At 39.2% G+C, this 15,241-nt stretch overlaps 1 protein-coding gene across 5 annotated transcripts in view; it reads left to right on the top strand.

Moving 5' to 3' along the window:
- The window catches only part of AGPAT1 (1-acylglycerol-3-phosphate O-acyltransferase 1), a 155,397-nt gene extending 143,022 nt beyond the window's left edge, over positions 1-12,375 (top strand). For all 5 annotated transcript variants that reach the window (XM_053721998.1, XM_053722000.1, XM_053721999.1 and 2 more), the window contains one exon: positions 10,135-12,375. In XM_053721998.1, the coding sequence (XP_053577973.1) occupies positions 10,135-10,292 (158 nt within the window). In that variant the 3' untranslated portion in view covers positions 10,293-12,375. The remainder of the gene's footprint in view (positions 1-10,134) is intronic.
- The last annotated feature ends 2,866 nt before the right edge of the window (positions 12,376-15,241 follow it).

Below are 15,241 nucleotides of genomic sequence, written 5' to 3'. Positions count from 1 at the left end.
AAAATTTCATGCTCTATCTGAATCACGAAAGAAAAAAATTGGGTACAGTGTCCCTTTAAGGGTCTGAAGTGACTCTCATTTTGTCTGCGGACTGACGCAGGGGACTGTTTGGGAGTTTTTAACTCCGTGCTTTTGCATGCAAGGCAAATGTTGTTTAGTGTGAGCGAGTGTGCAACAACTATCCTTTTTAGGGGGACACATTGGTTTTAGTGCAGTCGGGTTTGCCCGACTTTGATATTCTCCATGCGGCTTCTTTGGGGTTTCTCTGTTAACGTCCACGAAGGGCGGGACTTACGTTCACGCGTTTAGGCGCGCACTTGTTTATCAGGCTTCCGACAGTCGCAAGAGGATTCGGAGCGCCTGTGCTTTCCTATGTCCGCTTGTTTTCAGCTGATACGAGGATCGCAAGCGGACTTAGGCAGCAGTTCACGGAGGCCGTTGATTGTGAGGTAGGCGCCACAGCAGAGCTGTGGCTTGGTGCAGGGGTTAGTGTTTGTTATAACATACAAAGGGCTATTATAACCTTAGGGTTGAATAAGGTCTGTTATACAACTTCCTAATTTCTACTGTTGCATGTTTGAAGTAAAATTTGCAGTAAAATTTGCGTTTTAAATTTTAAAGGCGCAGTACATATTTTGTCATTCCTTTTTTATCTATACCACGACCAATATTGCACTTTGTTTTTCTTTTTATCATGGCTGACCTACTGGAACATACTTGTTCTATGTGTTTAGCTGCCAATGTGGAACCCCCTCTTACATTTTGTCCCTCATGTACTGAGAGGACTTTACAATTTAAAGAGCAAATCTTTTTCAAGGCTAGTATATCTGATGATGCTCCTCAGTTTGATGAGACTCAGGGTCTGCCGCAAACTTCTCCCCAAGCATCACAGCCTTTAACACCCGCTCAAGTGCCATCAATTGCGTCCACCTCATTTACTCTGCAGGATATGGTGGCAGTTATGTCATCCACTCTTACAGAGGTTTTGTCTAAGTTGCCAGTGTTGCAAGGCAAACGTAACAGAAGAGAGAACCAGGTGGTCCAGGCTTCTGATCCTTTGATGGCGATCTTCGAAGTACACTCCCAGGGTTCTGAAGTGGGAGGTAGGGAGGTTCTATCTGACGGGGAATTGTCTGATTCAGGAAGTACATTGCCCCAGACAGATTCTGACGTAATGTCCTTCAGATTTAAGCTTGAACATCTCCGTCTGTTGTTGCGGAAGGTTTTGCTGACTCTGGATGACTGTGACTCTATTGTGGTCCCACCAGAGAAATTGTGTAAGATGGACAAATATTTAGAGGTCCCTTCTTATTCTGATGTTTTTCCGGTTCCTAAGAGAATTTCGGAAATTATTACAAGGGAATGGGAAAGACCGGGTATTCCGTTCTCACCTTCCCCTACCTTTAAGCAAATGTACCCTATAGCTGACACTGTTCGGGATTCTTGGCAGACGGTCCCTAAGGTGGAGGGAGCTATATCTACCCTGGCTAAGCGTACGACTATCCCTGTTGAGGACAGTTGTGCTTTCAAAGACCCTATGGACAAAAAAATGGAGGGTCTTCTAAAAAAGTTATTCATCAAGGGTTCTTATTAAATCCAATGGCCTGCATTGTACCAGTCACAACTGCGGTGGCTTTTTGGTTCGATGCCTTAGAAGAGTCCCTTAAGACAGAGACTTCTTTAGAGGAAATTCTAGATAGAATCAAGGCCCTTAAGCTGGTGAATTCTTTTGTTACAGATGCCGCTTTCCAGATCGTCAAATTGGCGGTGAAGAATGCATGATTTTCCATTTTGGCGCGCAGAGCCTTATGGTTAAAATCTTGGTCTGCGGACGTATCCTCTAAATCCAAGCTTTTGGCTATTCATTTCAAAGGGAAGACCCTGTTCGGGCCTGACTTAAAAGACATAATTTCTGACATCACAGGAGGGAAGGGTCACCTCCTACCTTAGGATAAATCATCTAAACAAAGGGGTAGACAGAGTAACTTTCGTTCCTTTTGAAATTTCAAGGGAGCCCCTCTTCCTTATCCGTTAAACAGGAAGGGAATTTTGCACAAGCCAAATCCGTCTGGAGACCCAATCAGGCGTGGAACAAGGGTAAGCAACCCAAGAAGCCCGCTGCTGCTCCCAAGACAGCATGAAGGGGCGGCCCCCGATCCGGGACCGGATCTAGTAGGGGGCAGACTTTCTCTCTTTGTCCAGGCTTGGACAAGAGATGTTCAGGATCCCTGGACACTAGAAATTGTGTCCCAAGGGTATCAGCTGGAGTTCAAAAATTCCCTCACAAGGGGAAGGTTTCTTCTTTCACGATTGTCTGTAGACCAGATAAAAAGAGAGGCGTTCTTACGTTGTGTAAAAGACCTCTCCATTATGGGAGTAATTTGTCCCGTTCCAATACAAGAACAGGGGCAGGGGTTTTACTCAAATCTTTTTGTGGTTCCCAAAAAAGAGGGAACGTTCTGACCCATTTTAGATCTCAAGAGTCTAAACAAGTTTCTCAGAGTTCCATCCTTCAAGATGGAGACTATCCGGACAATTCTTCCATTGATCCAGGAGGGTCAATATATGACTACCGTGGACTTAAAGGATGCATTCCTTCATATTCCTATACACAAGGATCATCACCAGTTTCTAAGGTTTGCCTTCCTGGACAAACATTTTCAGTTTGTGGCTCTTCCTTTCGGGCTGGCCACAGCACCCAGGATCTTCACAAAGGTTCTAGGGTCTCTACTGGCGGTTCTCAGACCGCAGGGCATTGCAGTGGCGCCTTATCTGGACAATATTCTGATCCAGGCGTCGTCTTATCAACTGACAAAATCTCATACAGACATGGTTCTTTCCTTCTAAGGACTCACGGGTAGAAAAGAGTTCACTAATTCCACAGACAAGGGTTCCTTTCCTGGGAACTCTAATAGATTCTATATCCATGAAAATCTTCTTGAAGGAAGTCAGAAAGTTAAAGATTCTGAATACATGCCGAGCCCTTCAGTCCAATCCTTGGCCATCAGTGGCTCAGTGCATGGAGGTAATTGGATTGATGGTGGCGGCAATGGACATCATTCCGTTTGCTCGTTTTCATCTCAGACCGCTACAACTGAGCATGCTCAGACAGTGGAATGGAGATTATGCAAATTTGTCTCCTCAGATAGATCTAGATCAGGAGACAAGAGACTCTCTTCTTTGGTGGTTGTCGCCGGATCATCTGTCCCAAGGGACATGCTTCTGCAGACCCTCATGGGTGATAGTGACAACGGACGCCAGTCTTCTAGGTTGGGGTGCCGTCTGGAATTCCCTGAAGGCTCAGGGTGTGTGGACTCGGTCGGAGTCTCTACTTCCAATCAATATTCTGGGATTGAGAGCGATTATTCAATGCGCTTCAGGCTTGGCCTCAGTTGGCTTCGGCCAATTTCATCTATTTTCAGTCGGACAACATCACGACTGTGGCTTACATCAATCATAAGGGAGGAACAAGGAGTTCCTTAGCGATGACAGAAGTATCCAAGATAATTCGGTGGGCGGAGGCTCACTCTTGTTATCTGTCAGCAATCTACATCCCAGAAGTGGACAACTGGGAAGCGGATTTTTTGAGCAGACAGACGTTTCATCCGGGGGAATGGAAACTCCATCCGGAGGTCTTTGCCACTCTGATTCTCAGATGGGGCAGACCAGAGCTGGTTCTTATGGCATCTCGTAACCATCTTCCTAAAGTACACAAGAGTACAGAGAATGTGATAGGAAGGCCTATAGTAAGTGGAATAGGGTCTTTTTCAGAACACCTGTCAGAATGGCTAGACAAGATCTTACAGCCAATGGTACTTGATCTCTGGAGCCATGTAAAGGACACAAAGCATATATTGCAAATAGTTTCAGATATAGAGTGGAGTGATAAGTTTACTTGGTTAACAGTAGATGTCCAATCACTCTACTCTTCAATACCACATGCAAGAGGATTACAAGCGATAGCTTTTTTCATGAGAAAATATTATGGTAGTAATCCAGAGTATTGTGAGTTTGTAGTAAGAGTCACAGATTTTCTTCTGAAACACAACTATTTTTCATTCGAGGGGGTTTTCTATCTTCAGGTATGCGGCACCGCTATGGGGGCAAAATTTGCGCCCTCATATGCCAACCTATTTTTAGGTTGGTGGGAGCGGTGCAGCATATTTGGAGATGGGAACCCTTTCAGAGATAACATAGTTGTATACAAACGCTTCATAGATGATCTGCTCTTCATCTGGCAAGGCGATCATGAAACAATGAAAAAATTTGTAGGAGGTTTAAATACAAATGATGTGGGATTGAAATTCACTTTGGAATTTGATAGGAAGCAGATCAATTATCTTGATGTCACACTTAGTGGAAGTAATGGGGAACTTGTTAGATCTACAGTTTACAGAAAGCCCATATCAGGAAATACACTGTTACATGCAGCCAGTTGCCATCCAACAAGTACATTCAAAGGGATAGCAAAAGGTCAGTATACACGATAGAAACGAAATTGTTCAGATGATAACAGCTATCATGAACAATCCACTTTACTAACAGAAAGGTTAGAACAGAGGGGTTATCAGAAAAAATTGATAGAATCAGCCAAGCAGTCAGTAATGAAACTGAATCGCAAGGATCTTCTTGGTAAGGGGAGAAGAGATGTAAGAAAAAGAGATGAATCTAAAGATTTACTGTTTGTAACAACATATAGTAGTCAATATTCTAATATCTGTAATATAATTAGAAAACATCTCCCCTTATTTAGAGCAGACGATGGCTTAGCAGACATCAATGTTAAGGATTGCAGATTTGCATACAAAAAGAATATGAGCATAGGAAATATGGTATCCCCCACAAAATTACCTAGCAAGGAACTGACACAAGATTCATCATGGTTGACATCAAGAGGCATGTATAAATGTCATTATATGAACTGTGTAGCCTGTGCAAAAGTAGACACAGGGACAAGTTTCATTTCGACCTATACTGGACAAGAGTACCAAAAACGTATGTGTATGAACTGTAGGTCCACGTTTATCATTTATTTGATTACGTGTACAGAGTGTCAGAAACAGTATGTAGGTCTCACAATTAGGGAGGTGAGATCCAGAATAAGGGAGCACCTTTCCTCCATAAAAATAGGGAAAGCTAGTACACCTTTGGTACAACATTTTGTCACAGTCCATAACAAAGACACTAGCAGTTTTCTCTGGACTGCTATAGAAAGGATACTGCCCCCCAAAAATGGTGGGGATAGAGAGACAATCCTGGGTAGACAGGAAGTATTTTGGATTTTTAAGTTAAAAACCAGGGTCCCTAATGGTTTTAACTCTGACTATGACCTCATGAATTTTTGGCAATGACAGTTAAGACTAGTCACAGATCATCATCTACAATTACCTTGCACGATAATAATCAGGATATAAGTGCATGGCAGGCTTTCACTATACCTACATACATACTTTAGGTTACTCCATAAAACAAACTAAATTAGTCATAGAGAATGTATACACACATTTGTAGAGATTGCGGGTACCTATCAAAGGACAAGTTTGATAAGATAAATAATGAGTATCTACATTTGTACCACAGGATTCAAAACATAGTTCCCAATACCTTAGCCTATAGTGGTAGCATGAAATAGAAGTTTCCCTAATTGATTATGTGCTGTGAATAGTACAGGAAGATGTAAAAAAGTAAAGATGCAAAAAAAAAAAGCTACTATTATTTATACACAGTAATAGGTCAATCCCCTATGTTAGGAAGAATTGGTATAAATAGTTATAAATAGTTTTAAATGATTTGTTAACTGATAGAATGGGATTGTAAAATTGTCATTATATCCTTACTCTTTATTAACATTCTGTGTATAAAAGGGCACTGAAGTATAAAGTTTTTACTTAATTGTTGCACTCTGTAAAAAGGGAACTTAAGGGTTAAACAGTAGCAACTTATATAGTAGGTTTACAAGTGTTACTAGTTTACTAATCAAGTTGTAACCAATAGGATTTGTCGGCTGCTTTTAAATATGTTAATTTTATTAAGTCAGACAGCAGCTTATGAGGACGGCTCTTGGAGCTGAAACATGTAAGGTTGTTGTCAACAGACTTTCCTAAACTTTATTTCCATTGTTTGTGCCAAGCATTTGGAATATTTTACCAACACTAAGGTGTAAGAATAAATGTTTAATTTTTAAACTACCTGCTGCCGGTGCTCCTGATTTCCACTTTGATTCTATATCTCGTCAGAATGCCAAGCTCCCGAGATACGGATCCAGGTCCAGGGATCCTCAGGCCGAACTGATAGATGCCTTGGCATTGCCTACGTCGATCAACCTAGCTTATGTGTTTCCACCGTTTGCTCTCCTTCCCCGGGTGATTGCTCGGATCAAACAGGAGAGGGCTTTGGTGATTCTCATCGCTCCTGCGTGGCCTTGCAGGACTTGGTATGCCGATCTGGTGGACATGTCCTCTCTGCCACCGTGGAAGCTTCCATTGAGGCAGGACCTTCTCATTCAGGGACCCTTCCATCATCCGAATCTAGTTTCTCTACAGCTGACTGCTTGGAGATTGAACGCTTGATTTTATCTAAGCAAGGGTTCTCTGATTCGGTCATTGATACCTTGATTCAGGCACGTAAGCCTGTTACCAGAAAGATTTACCATAAGATATGGCGTAAATATCTTTATTGGTGCAAATCCAAGGGCTACTGATGGAGTAGGGTTAGGATTCCCAGGATTTTTTCTTTTCTCCAAGAAGGATTGGAGAAAGGGTTGTCAGCAAGTTCCTTAAAGGGACAGATTTCTGCTTTGTCTATTTTGCTACACAAGCGTCTGGCCGATGTTCCAGACGTTCAGTCCTTTTGTCAGGCTCTGACTAGAATCAAACCTGTGTTTAGACCAATTGGTCCACCTTGGAGTTTGAATTTATTTATTAATGTTCTTCAAGGGGTTCCGTTTGAACCCATGCATTCCATAGATATTAAGTTGTTATCTTGGAAGGTTTTATTTTTGGTTGCTATTTCATCTGCTCGCAGAGTTTCTGAGCTTTCAGCTTTACAATGTGATTCTCCTTATCTTATTTTCCATTCTGATAAGGTGGTGTTACGTACCAAACCTGGTTTTCTTCCTAAGGTTGTTTCTAATAAGAATATTAATCAGGAAATTGTTGTTCCCTCCTTGTGTCCTAATCCTTCTTCTAAGAAGGAGCGTCTGTTACATAACTTGAACGTGGTCCGTGCCCTGAAGTTTTACTTACAGGCAACTAAAGAATTTCGTCAATCATCTTCATTATTTGTTGTTTTTTCTGGAAAACGTAGGGGGCAGAAAGCTACGGCTACCTCTCTCTTTCTTTTTGGCTGAAGAGTATCATCCGTTTTGCATACAAGACTGCTGGACAGCAGCCTCCTGAAAGAATTACGGCTCATTCTGCTAGGGCTGTGGCTTCCTCATGGGCATTTAAAAATGATGCTTCTGTTCAACAGATTTGCAAGGCTGCAACTTGGTCGTCTCTTCACACTTTTTCCAAATTTTCCAAATTCGATACTTTTGCCTCGTCCGAGGCTGTTTTTGGGAGAAAGGTTCTTCAAGCAGTGGTGCCTTCCGTTTAGGTTCCTGTCTTGTCCCTCCCTTTCATCCGTGTCCTATAGCTTTGGTATTGTATCCCATAAGTAAGGATGAAATCCGTGGACTCGTCATATCTTGTAAAAGAAAAGGAAATTTATGCTTACCTGATAAATTTATTTATTTTACGATATGACGAGTCCACTGCCCACCCTGTCATTTCTAAGACAGGTATTTATTTTTTGTTAAACTTCAGTCACCTTTGCACCTTTGGCTTTTCGTTTCTCTTCCTAACTTCGGTCGAATGACTGGAGTGGGAGGGAAGGGAGGAGCTATATATACAGCTCTGCTGTGGTGCTCTTTGCCTCCTCCTGCTGACCAGGAGGTGTAATCCCATAAGTAAGGATGAAATCCGTGGACTCGTCATATCGTAAAAGAAATAAATTTATCAGGTAAGCATAAATTTCCTTTTTTCTTGAAATTTATGAGAGACTTATTTTTTTTGTGGATTTAATTTTTTCAGCGGAATTATCTGTTTTTATTTTATCCCTCCCTTTCTAGTGACTCTTCTGTGGTCTTCCACATCTTGGGTATTTCTACATACGTCACTAGCTCATGGACTCTTGCCAATTACATGAAAGAAAACATAATTTATGTAAGAACTTACCTGATAAATTAATTTCTTTTATATTGACAAGAGTCCATGAGGCCCACCCTTTTTATGGTGGTTATGATTTTTTGTATAAAGCACAATTATTTCCAAATTTCCTTTGTTGATGCTTTTTACTCCTTTCTTTATCACCCCACTGCTTGGCTATTCGTTAAAATGAATTATGGGTGTGGTGAGGGGTGTATTTATAGGCATTTTGAGGTTTGGGAAACTTTGCTCCTCCTGGTAGGAATGTATATCCCATACGTCACTAGCTCATGGACTCTTGCCAATATGAAAGAAATTAATTTATCAGGTAAGTTCTTACATAATTTATGTTTTTAAACCTCCTTCCAATTTACTTATGTTACCTAATTTGCTTGGTTCTCTTGGTATCCTTTGTTTAAAAGAATACCTAGGTAGTCTCAGAAGCTGGAAGCTAGCTGCTGATTGGTGGCTGCACATATATGCCTGTTATTGTCTTACAGATGTGTTCAGCTAGCTCCCAGCAGTGCATTGCTGCTCCTTTAATAATGAATACCAAGAAAATGAAGCACATTTGATATCAGAAGTACATTATATGTTCTACCTGAATAATTAAATAAAAAAATGTGGGTGTCCTGTCCCTTTAAAAATGTTTACTAGTGGTTTGGAATACCAGTGTTTTTATTATCCCCATGCAAGATATAGAGGGTTTTATGGTACCAGAAATGTATTAAAAACCTTGTGATAAATAGGTTATCTCTATTATCTCACAATTTCCTGCCTCCTTTACACTGAGATGGATCTACTATTTAAAGGGATAGAAAGGTCAAAAGTGAAACGTGCATGGGTGCATTTTAATTTTGAATAGAAGTATTTTTTGAATTATACGTCCATAAAAATGCTTCTAATAAAAGCTATTACTGTTTTCAGTGGCATATGCACATATGCTGCGAGTGACATTGCACTGACCGTGTATTATGTCTGACGGGCCGTCACAGCATATGTACATATTCCGCTTGTAAACAATAATAGCTTTTACTGGAAGTTTTTTTGCTAAAGGGAGTATATTGCAATAATAAGTGTTTTTTGGGGTTTTTTTTATCAGTTTTAGTATTGACTTGAATGATTATGTTGTATATTCACTTTGGGAGTTAGGAATGGCAGTCACTTGTTGCTTTCAGAGCCATGAGCTTTATTTGGGAAGCTGTTTTTTTAAGTCATGGTTGAGAAACAATGAGCTAGAGCTTGTGATTTTAAACACTTTTCTCGTTTACTTCTATTATCAATTTTTGTTTGTTCTTTTGGTATCTTTTGTTGAAAGGCATGGACATAAGCTTAGGAGCACTATATGGCAACAGTTTTTCAACAATGTAATCCATTTGCAGGAGCACTAGATGGCCGCACTATGTAGTGCTCCAGATGTCTACCTAGGTATCTCTTCAACAAAGAATATCATAGGAATGAAGCAAATTTGATAATAGAAGTAAATTAGAGAGAGTTTTTTTCAAATGTTATGCTCTGTCTAAGTGACAAAAGGAAATGTTTGGGTTTCATATCCCTTTAATTTTGGGAAGTATTCGTGCCACTCTTTATTCTCACATTTATTCTTTTTGGTTTTCTGAAATCACTTTATTTCTCAATTTAAATTTTTTGTTCTGTGTTTTACTCACTTTGTCTTTTAACCGCTCTATCTTTTTACATTGAACGTTCCTTCATTTTTCTCTTTCTTTATATTTTCTTTTACTATTTTTCTCACTTCCCTTTTTTGTTGTTGTATTATTCACCTTTTTTTTTATCTATTTCTGTGTTCACTTAAACTGATTCATTATCTATTTTAATCATTTTAGTTTTTTTTTCCTTCTTTTCATCTCCTTTTTATACTTGATTTTTCTTTTTTTTTTTCTTCTTTTCTGTTTATTTTTTCCCATTTGTATCTTTGTTTTTTACCTAGGAAAGTGTGCAGTGCAAATTCTTCCTGGAGTGCCCACTAAGGGTTTAACAGCTGATGATGTTCCTGATCTCGCTGATAGAGTGCGGGGACTGATGCTCGATTCCTTCACCCAGATGTCATCGGAGCGCCCAGGCAAAGAGCCAGGGGGCATTCATTGACCCCCTCCCTTTCTCATTCCTTAATAACATTGTGGGCCAGGGGATCCCCCATGAAGGAGAAACGTAGAAGAGGGGACCGTACAAAGAAAGAACTAGCCATGGACCCCTTGCAGAAAGCAAAAGAGACACATTATTTAAATGTAGAGTAAAAGAAACATTCTAAAGAGGAAAAAAAAAAAGACGAAACAAGGAAATATTGATTGAGAAATGTAACTATCCCAAAGAGACAAAACGACAACAACAACCTGGGAATAGAAAGAATGCGAAAAACATGGAGATGAGGAGAGAAATTATGGAGGGACATCACAACCAGAGAATATAATATGACCCTATACAGAAAAAAAAAGAATACCAATACAGCATTGGCTTATAAATGTAGCTGAAGTGAGAATATACGGATGCCACAGTAAAATAATGACACGATTTAGAGTGAAGAGAGGTTGTAGTCTACTAAAAATGCCAGCCTGTTAGATTTGTGACGAGTATTATGGCGAGAGAAGTAAAATTAATAATTACTTTTCAGAAGGATAAAAATGTGACCTCCCTAAAGGAATAGATTTAAGGTAGACATAGTATAAATTTATGAGGATAAGAAGAGTTTGAACAGGGTTGCTTTCTTCAGTCAGAAAATAGGGTTTTTAAAAGGAAGTTTCTATTTTCATTAGAACTCAAGGGCCACCTTAAAAGACCATTCAAGGCGGTGTTTAATTCTTCATAGAATACTAAGAGATGGAGTTCACCATAAAAAAAGAAGAGCAAATAAGAACAACATAAAAAGTATAGAAAAAGTATATTATTTCATGGAGAAATTCCTTACAAATTAAGCAATTTTAGAGGAGTGCCTTGACGTTCTATTTAATTTACGTGTTCAGTGGATTTCTCTATCTCTATATTTGGGCAGTAGATAATGTGTATGTCCTCTCCATCTTTGGCAGTTCTCTCTTTTTTGCATTGGAGTGTCCAGGAAATGAGGAATGGAGTTAATTAAATATGGTAAATTTATCTACAAGTGTCCTGCTAAGGACTCTCCTCATCTCTCTTCCTACTTGGTAAAATACCCGGACTCATGAGAATTGTTGGGCAAGTATAGAACTTTGCTCAAAGTGTGGCCTCTCTCTCTGGACCTTGTGAAGACGCCTTTCCATCTCCTGAAGATCCTTACATTTCACAGCCACTGACCTGCAACGTTTTCATCTTCCCCCCAATTCCCTGTCTTGTGGCCTAAAAACAAAATCCACATTTTGTTACGTTGTCCAAAGTCCTTTATTCTTTAACATAACCGCCAACCCCCTTCCGTGCCCTCCCTGTACTAATGCGAGATGTGGACAAGTAAATGTGCCAATGTATTTGCATCTAATAATTTTGGTTGGGGGATGGAGTCATGTGGGTATGAAGTGGAACAGAATGAAGTGTGGGGGCGAGGGGGTGCCAATCTCCTGTCCTGTAAATGTGAAATTAGCGTTGCACAAATTTTTCTGGGTCTACTTTATGTTGGCTTTGTTTTTTTGTTTTGTTTTTTGTTTTTTAATGTGTGGCATTCAACTTTGTACCAAACATCAAGTAAACTATAAAAAAAATAGGTACACACTTTGAGGAATAGTATAAAACACTCAAGACAGGACCTCAACCTGAAATATGTTTGAAGTTTGAAGTAAAGAGATCAGTGATAGAAACTAACATCAGACTCCATTGGAGTATATACTTCTGTAGAGCCTTCCATCAATCATTCCATAGTCCTAGTAAGTCCACAGTCCAATGTGTAAGTTGATAGGTGAGGTCTGACAAAGTTCTAACCTTCTTTATTTAGTTTAGCGATTCTATCTTCCATCAATAACAGAACCGTTGAAGAGATTATTATTCCAAAAACCCAAACCTGCAATGTTGCCTCTAATTTTCATAAGCTTTGTGCACAAAAAAAGAAACTGTGTCCTTAAAGGTGAGTGCATCTAATCTGTATGAAGATCACGTACAGTAATAACATGACATTATAGACCTTTTTTAAAAAAGGTTTATTTTTTTTTGTAACTTGTACTGAAAATAATTAACAAGTTGTTAATAAATTTGTTTGTGTTTAACAGCATAAGTCTTAGAAGGAACATATAAGTGAAGCGCCTCAAATGGTTTATGAAAAGTGAAAAGAATAAGATGTAAGGGACATTATATAAAAATGTTAATATTTTATTTGTTCTCATCACTTTAATATTTATATTTATTTTACACCAGAGTAAAAGTGAGATTGTACCAATACTAAAATTTATGGTTATGCACCTGTTTAACATATTTTGAAAGATCACTCAACCTCTAAAATAAAAACAATACTAGGTTTACAACCACTCAAAATAAAATATAAATAAATCAATAATATATATATATATATGTATATATATTACATCTATTCACATTGTAATAGATATATTGTTTGACTAGAAGCCGACTGAGTAGTTTACAAATACTTGAGTAATTTATACTTCAGTTGAGAATATTTATTTACCCAAAATATTATGCAATGAAGTCCCTTGTTTTGTAGTATGATAATCTTCTACCATACAGTTCTGTGTGTAAACTGTATTCTGAAACGGTAAAGTGCCCAGTTAGGTCTTAAAGTGATTGTAAACTTTCTTATTGTAATGCACAGTATATACAATGGGGTCAATTTATCAAACGATTCACACCCCTAAGACTGCAGTTTCTCACAAGAGAACCTGCAGTCCGTATTTATGAAGCAGCGGTCATCAGACCACTGCTTCCCTAACCTATTGGCCACCTCTTGGGTGGCAAACTTCAATCTCCCCGGTCTCGTAGACCGGAAAGATTGACAGCTCCTGCCCCCGCGTGATTGGCTGTGCGTGGGCAGGGGGCAGCGTTGCACAAGAGCGCAAAATTGCGTTCTTGTGAAATGCTGAATTCCAGCAGCGAAATTCAGCCTCCAGTATGTACGCCCCTCTCCGCCGCAGCTTGATAAAGTAACCCCAATTAGTCTTCAAAACAAGGACAGTTTAATTGATCGTATCCTTCATTTTGCTATGCGATGACAAATCTGGTTGCATTTAATCATTGCATGCCCCACAAGCTGGACGTCATGTGGGGCACGCAAGGATTGGATTAAGCCGGATTCGTCATCGCATAGCTAAATGAAGGATGAAATGTGGGCAGAGGAACAGAGCAATGTTTACCATCTCTATATGTAAATATTTAACAAAGGAAGCATATTAATAAATGTAATCAATGAAACTGCCCAAGATTTGAAGACTAATTGTATATACTGTGCATTACAAGAAGAACGTTTACAATCACTTTAATTATATACTTTCATGCTGGACTCTTTAAAGGGATACATGAATTAGTAAGGTTTGTAGACAGAGTTAAATTAACATAAATGGGTTGAACATGTTGAAATGTAGTACTACTTTACAGAATGGGTGGTTGATTCATGGATTAAACTTCCTTTTGAAGTGATAAAAAGATAAACACTGTGGGAGACTTAAAGAATGCCTGGGATAAGGATAAGGCTATTCTATGGACTAATTAAAGGGACAGTTTGCCCCAAATTTTTCTCCCCTTTAATTTCTTCCCAATGATCCATTTTACCTGCTGGAGTGTATTAAATTGTTTACAAGTAGCTTGTTTACTCTTATTTTGGCATTTGAAATAACTAATTTAGCCTGTGGTATCCCCGCCTGTACGGAAAAATTCTGGACTTATGTCCATGCTAATGACAGACTATGTAAACACAGCCAGCAGAATAACTTGCGCTCCCGGTGGGGTGCAAGACTTTATAGGCAATATAGACTTATATTTATAGTTAATATAGACAGACTTGTGTTGCCCATGGCTTTTAGTTGCCATCAGAATCTATTTCTCTACAAGTCTTTTATTTTTTTTATTTTTTTAAAGTAAACATCATTATATAAAGTAACAAAATCCTATATAGGCTCGTTTAAATTAAACATTTATATTTTTATGGGTATTTTCAATTCTTTAATTAAGGCCCTGTCCCTTTCCATCACCATCTCTATTGTCATTTAAAAATATGCCTGTAAGCAATGTGCATGCAGCTTTATTTCATAAAGGTGGTGAGAGTCCACAAGCCATTACTCCTGAGATTATACTCCTGGCCACTAGGAGGAGGCAAAGATTCCCAAAATTCTGAGAGTACTTAATCCCTCCCACCTCTCTGGTATTTTAGTCTTATCTTTGCCTCCCTGGAGGAAGGGAAAGACCAACGTGAAACACATTTTTTCCCCTCAGCTGTTATGAGACAGAGGAGAGATTGTAGTTTTTAGGTAGTGGCACAATTACTCTCAGTGAAGGAGTTAGTCACAAGCCGGCCACAGTTGTTGCAGGGACTGGTCCCTTAGCCTCCTCCTGTTGGATCATAGATATACTTCAAACATAGATCCTCTGCTGTAAAGTACACAGCACTGGATGGGCTCTCTACTAAAAGCAGCTGTGTGCAAGCAAGGTAGTGTGTGTACATCTCAAGGTAAGTGAAAATATTAATGCGCTCACATAGCCCGCAGGCTATTAGCAGCTACACCATTCATGAGATACTTCATAGCCAGGGCACACAAAGCTATACAGCAATATCACTTTATACACTAGAAATTTTATTTAAGGAGTCATTTTATTGTGGGCTAAAGGTTCCTTTTAGAAAAATTTTTCTTTTGTACAGAAATGCTTAAATTTTGTATTTTTTTTCTTCATTTTTTTTGTGTGCTGACAACAGTGATAGCTCGGATCCTATAGGAGTTCTTATTATTAATTCTAATTGCTCATGCTTGGCAATGCAGAACTTGGTTTGTGGGTTTGGAACAGATGTCCAATTTTCTTCTCTGGTCTCTTCCACTAGGTCACCACCTACTTTCTCTTTTAGGTTTCGAGTGTTTCAATTTGAGGGCTTGGTGAATCATACAATTTTTTTGTGACTTCTCGGATGCTGTAGTGGATAT

This window comes from Bombina bombina, chromosome 7 (assembly GCF_027579735.1).
Source record: "Bombina bombina isolate aBomBom1 chromosome 7, aBomBom1.pri, whole genome shotgun sequence".
Lineage (NCBI taxonomy): Eukaryota > Metazoa > Chordata > Amphibia > Anura > Bombinatoridae > Bombina > Bombina bombina.
Note: the sequence above shows the minus strand (reverse complement) of the source record. Positions and strands in the feature narration are given on the sequence as shown.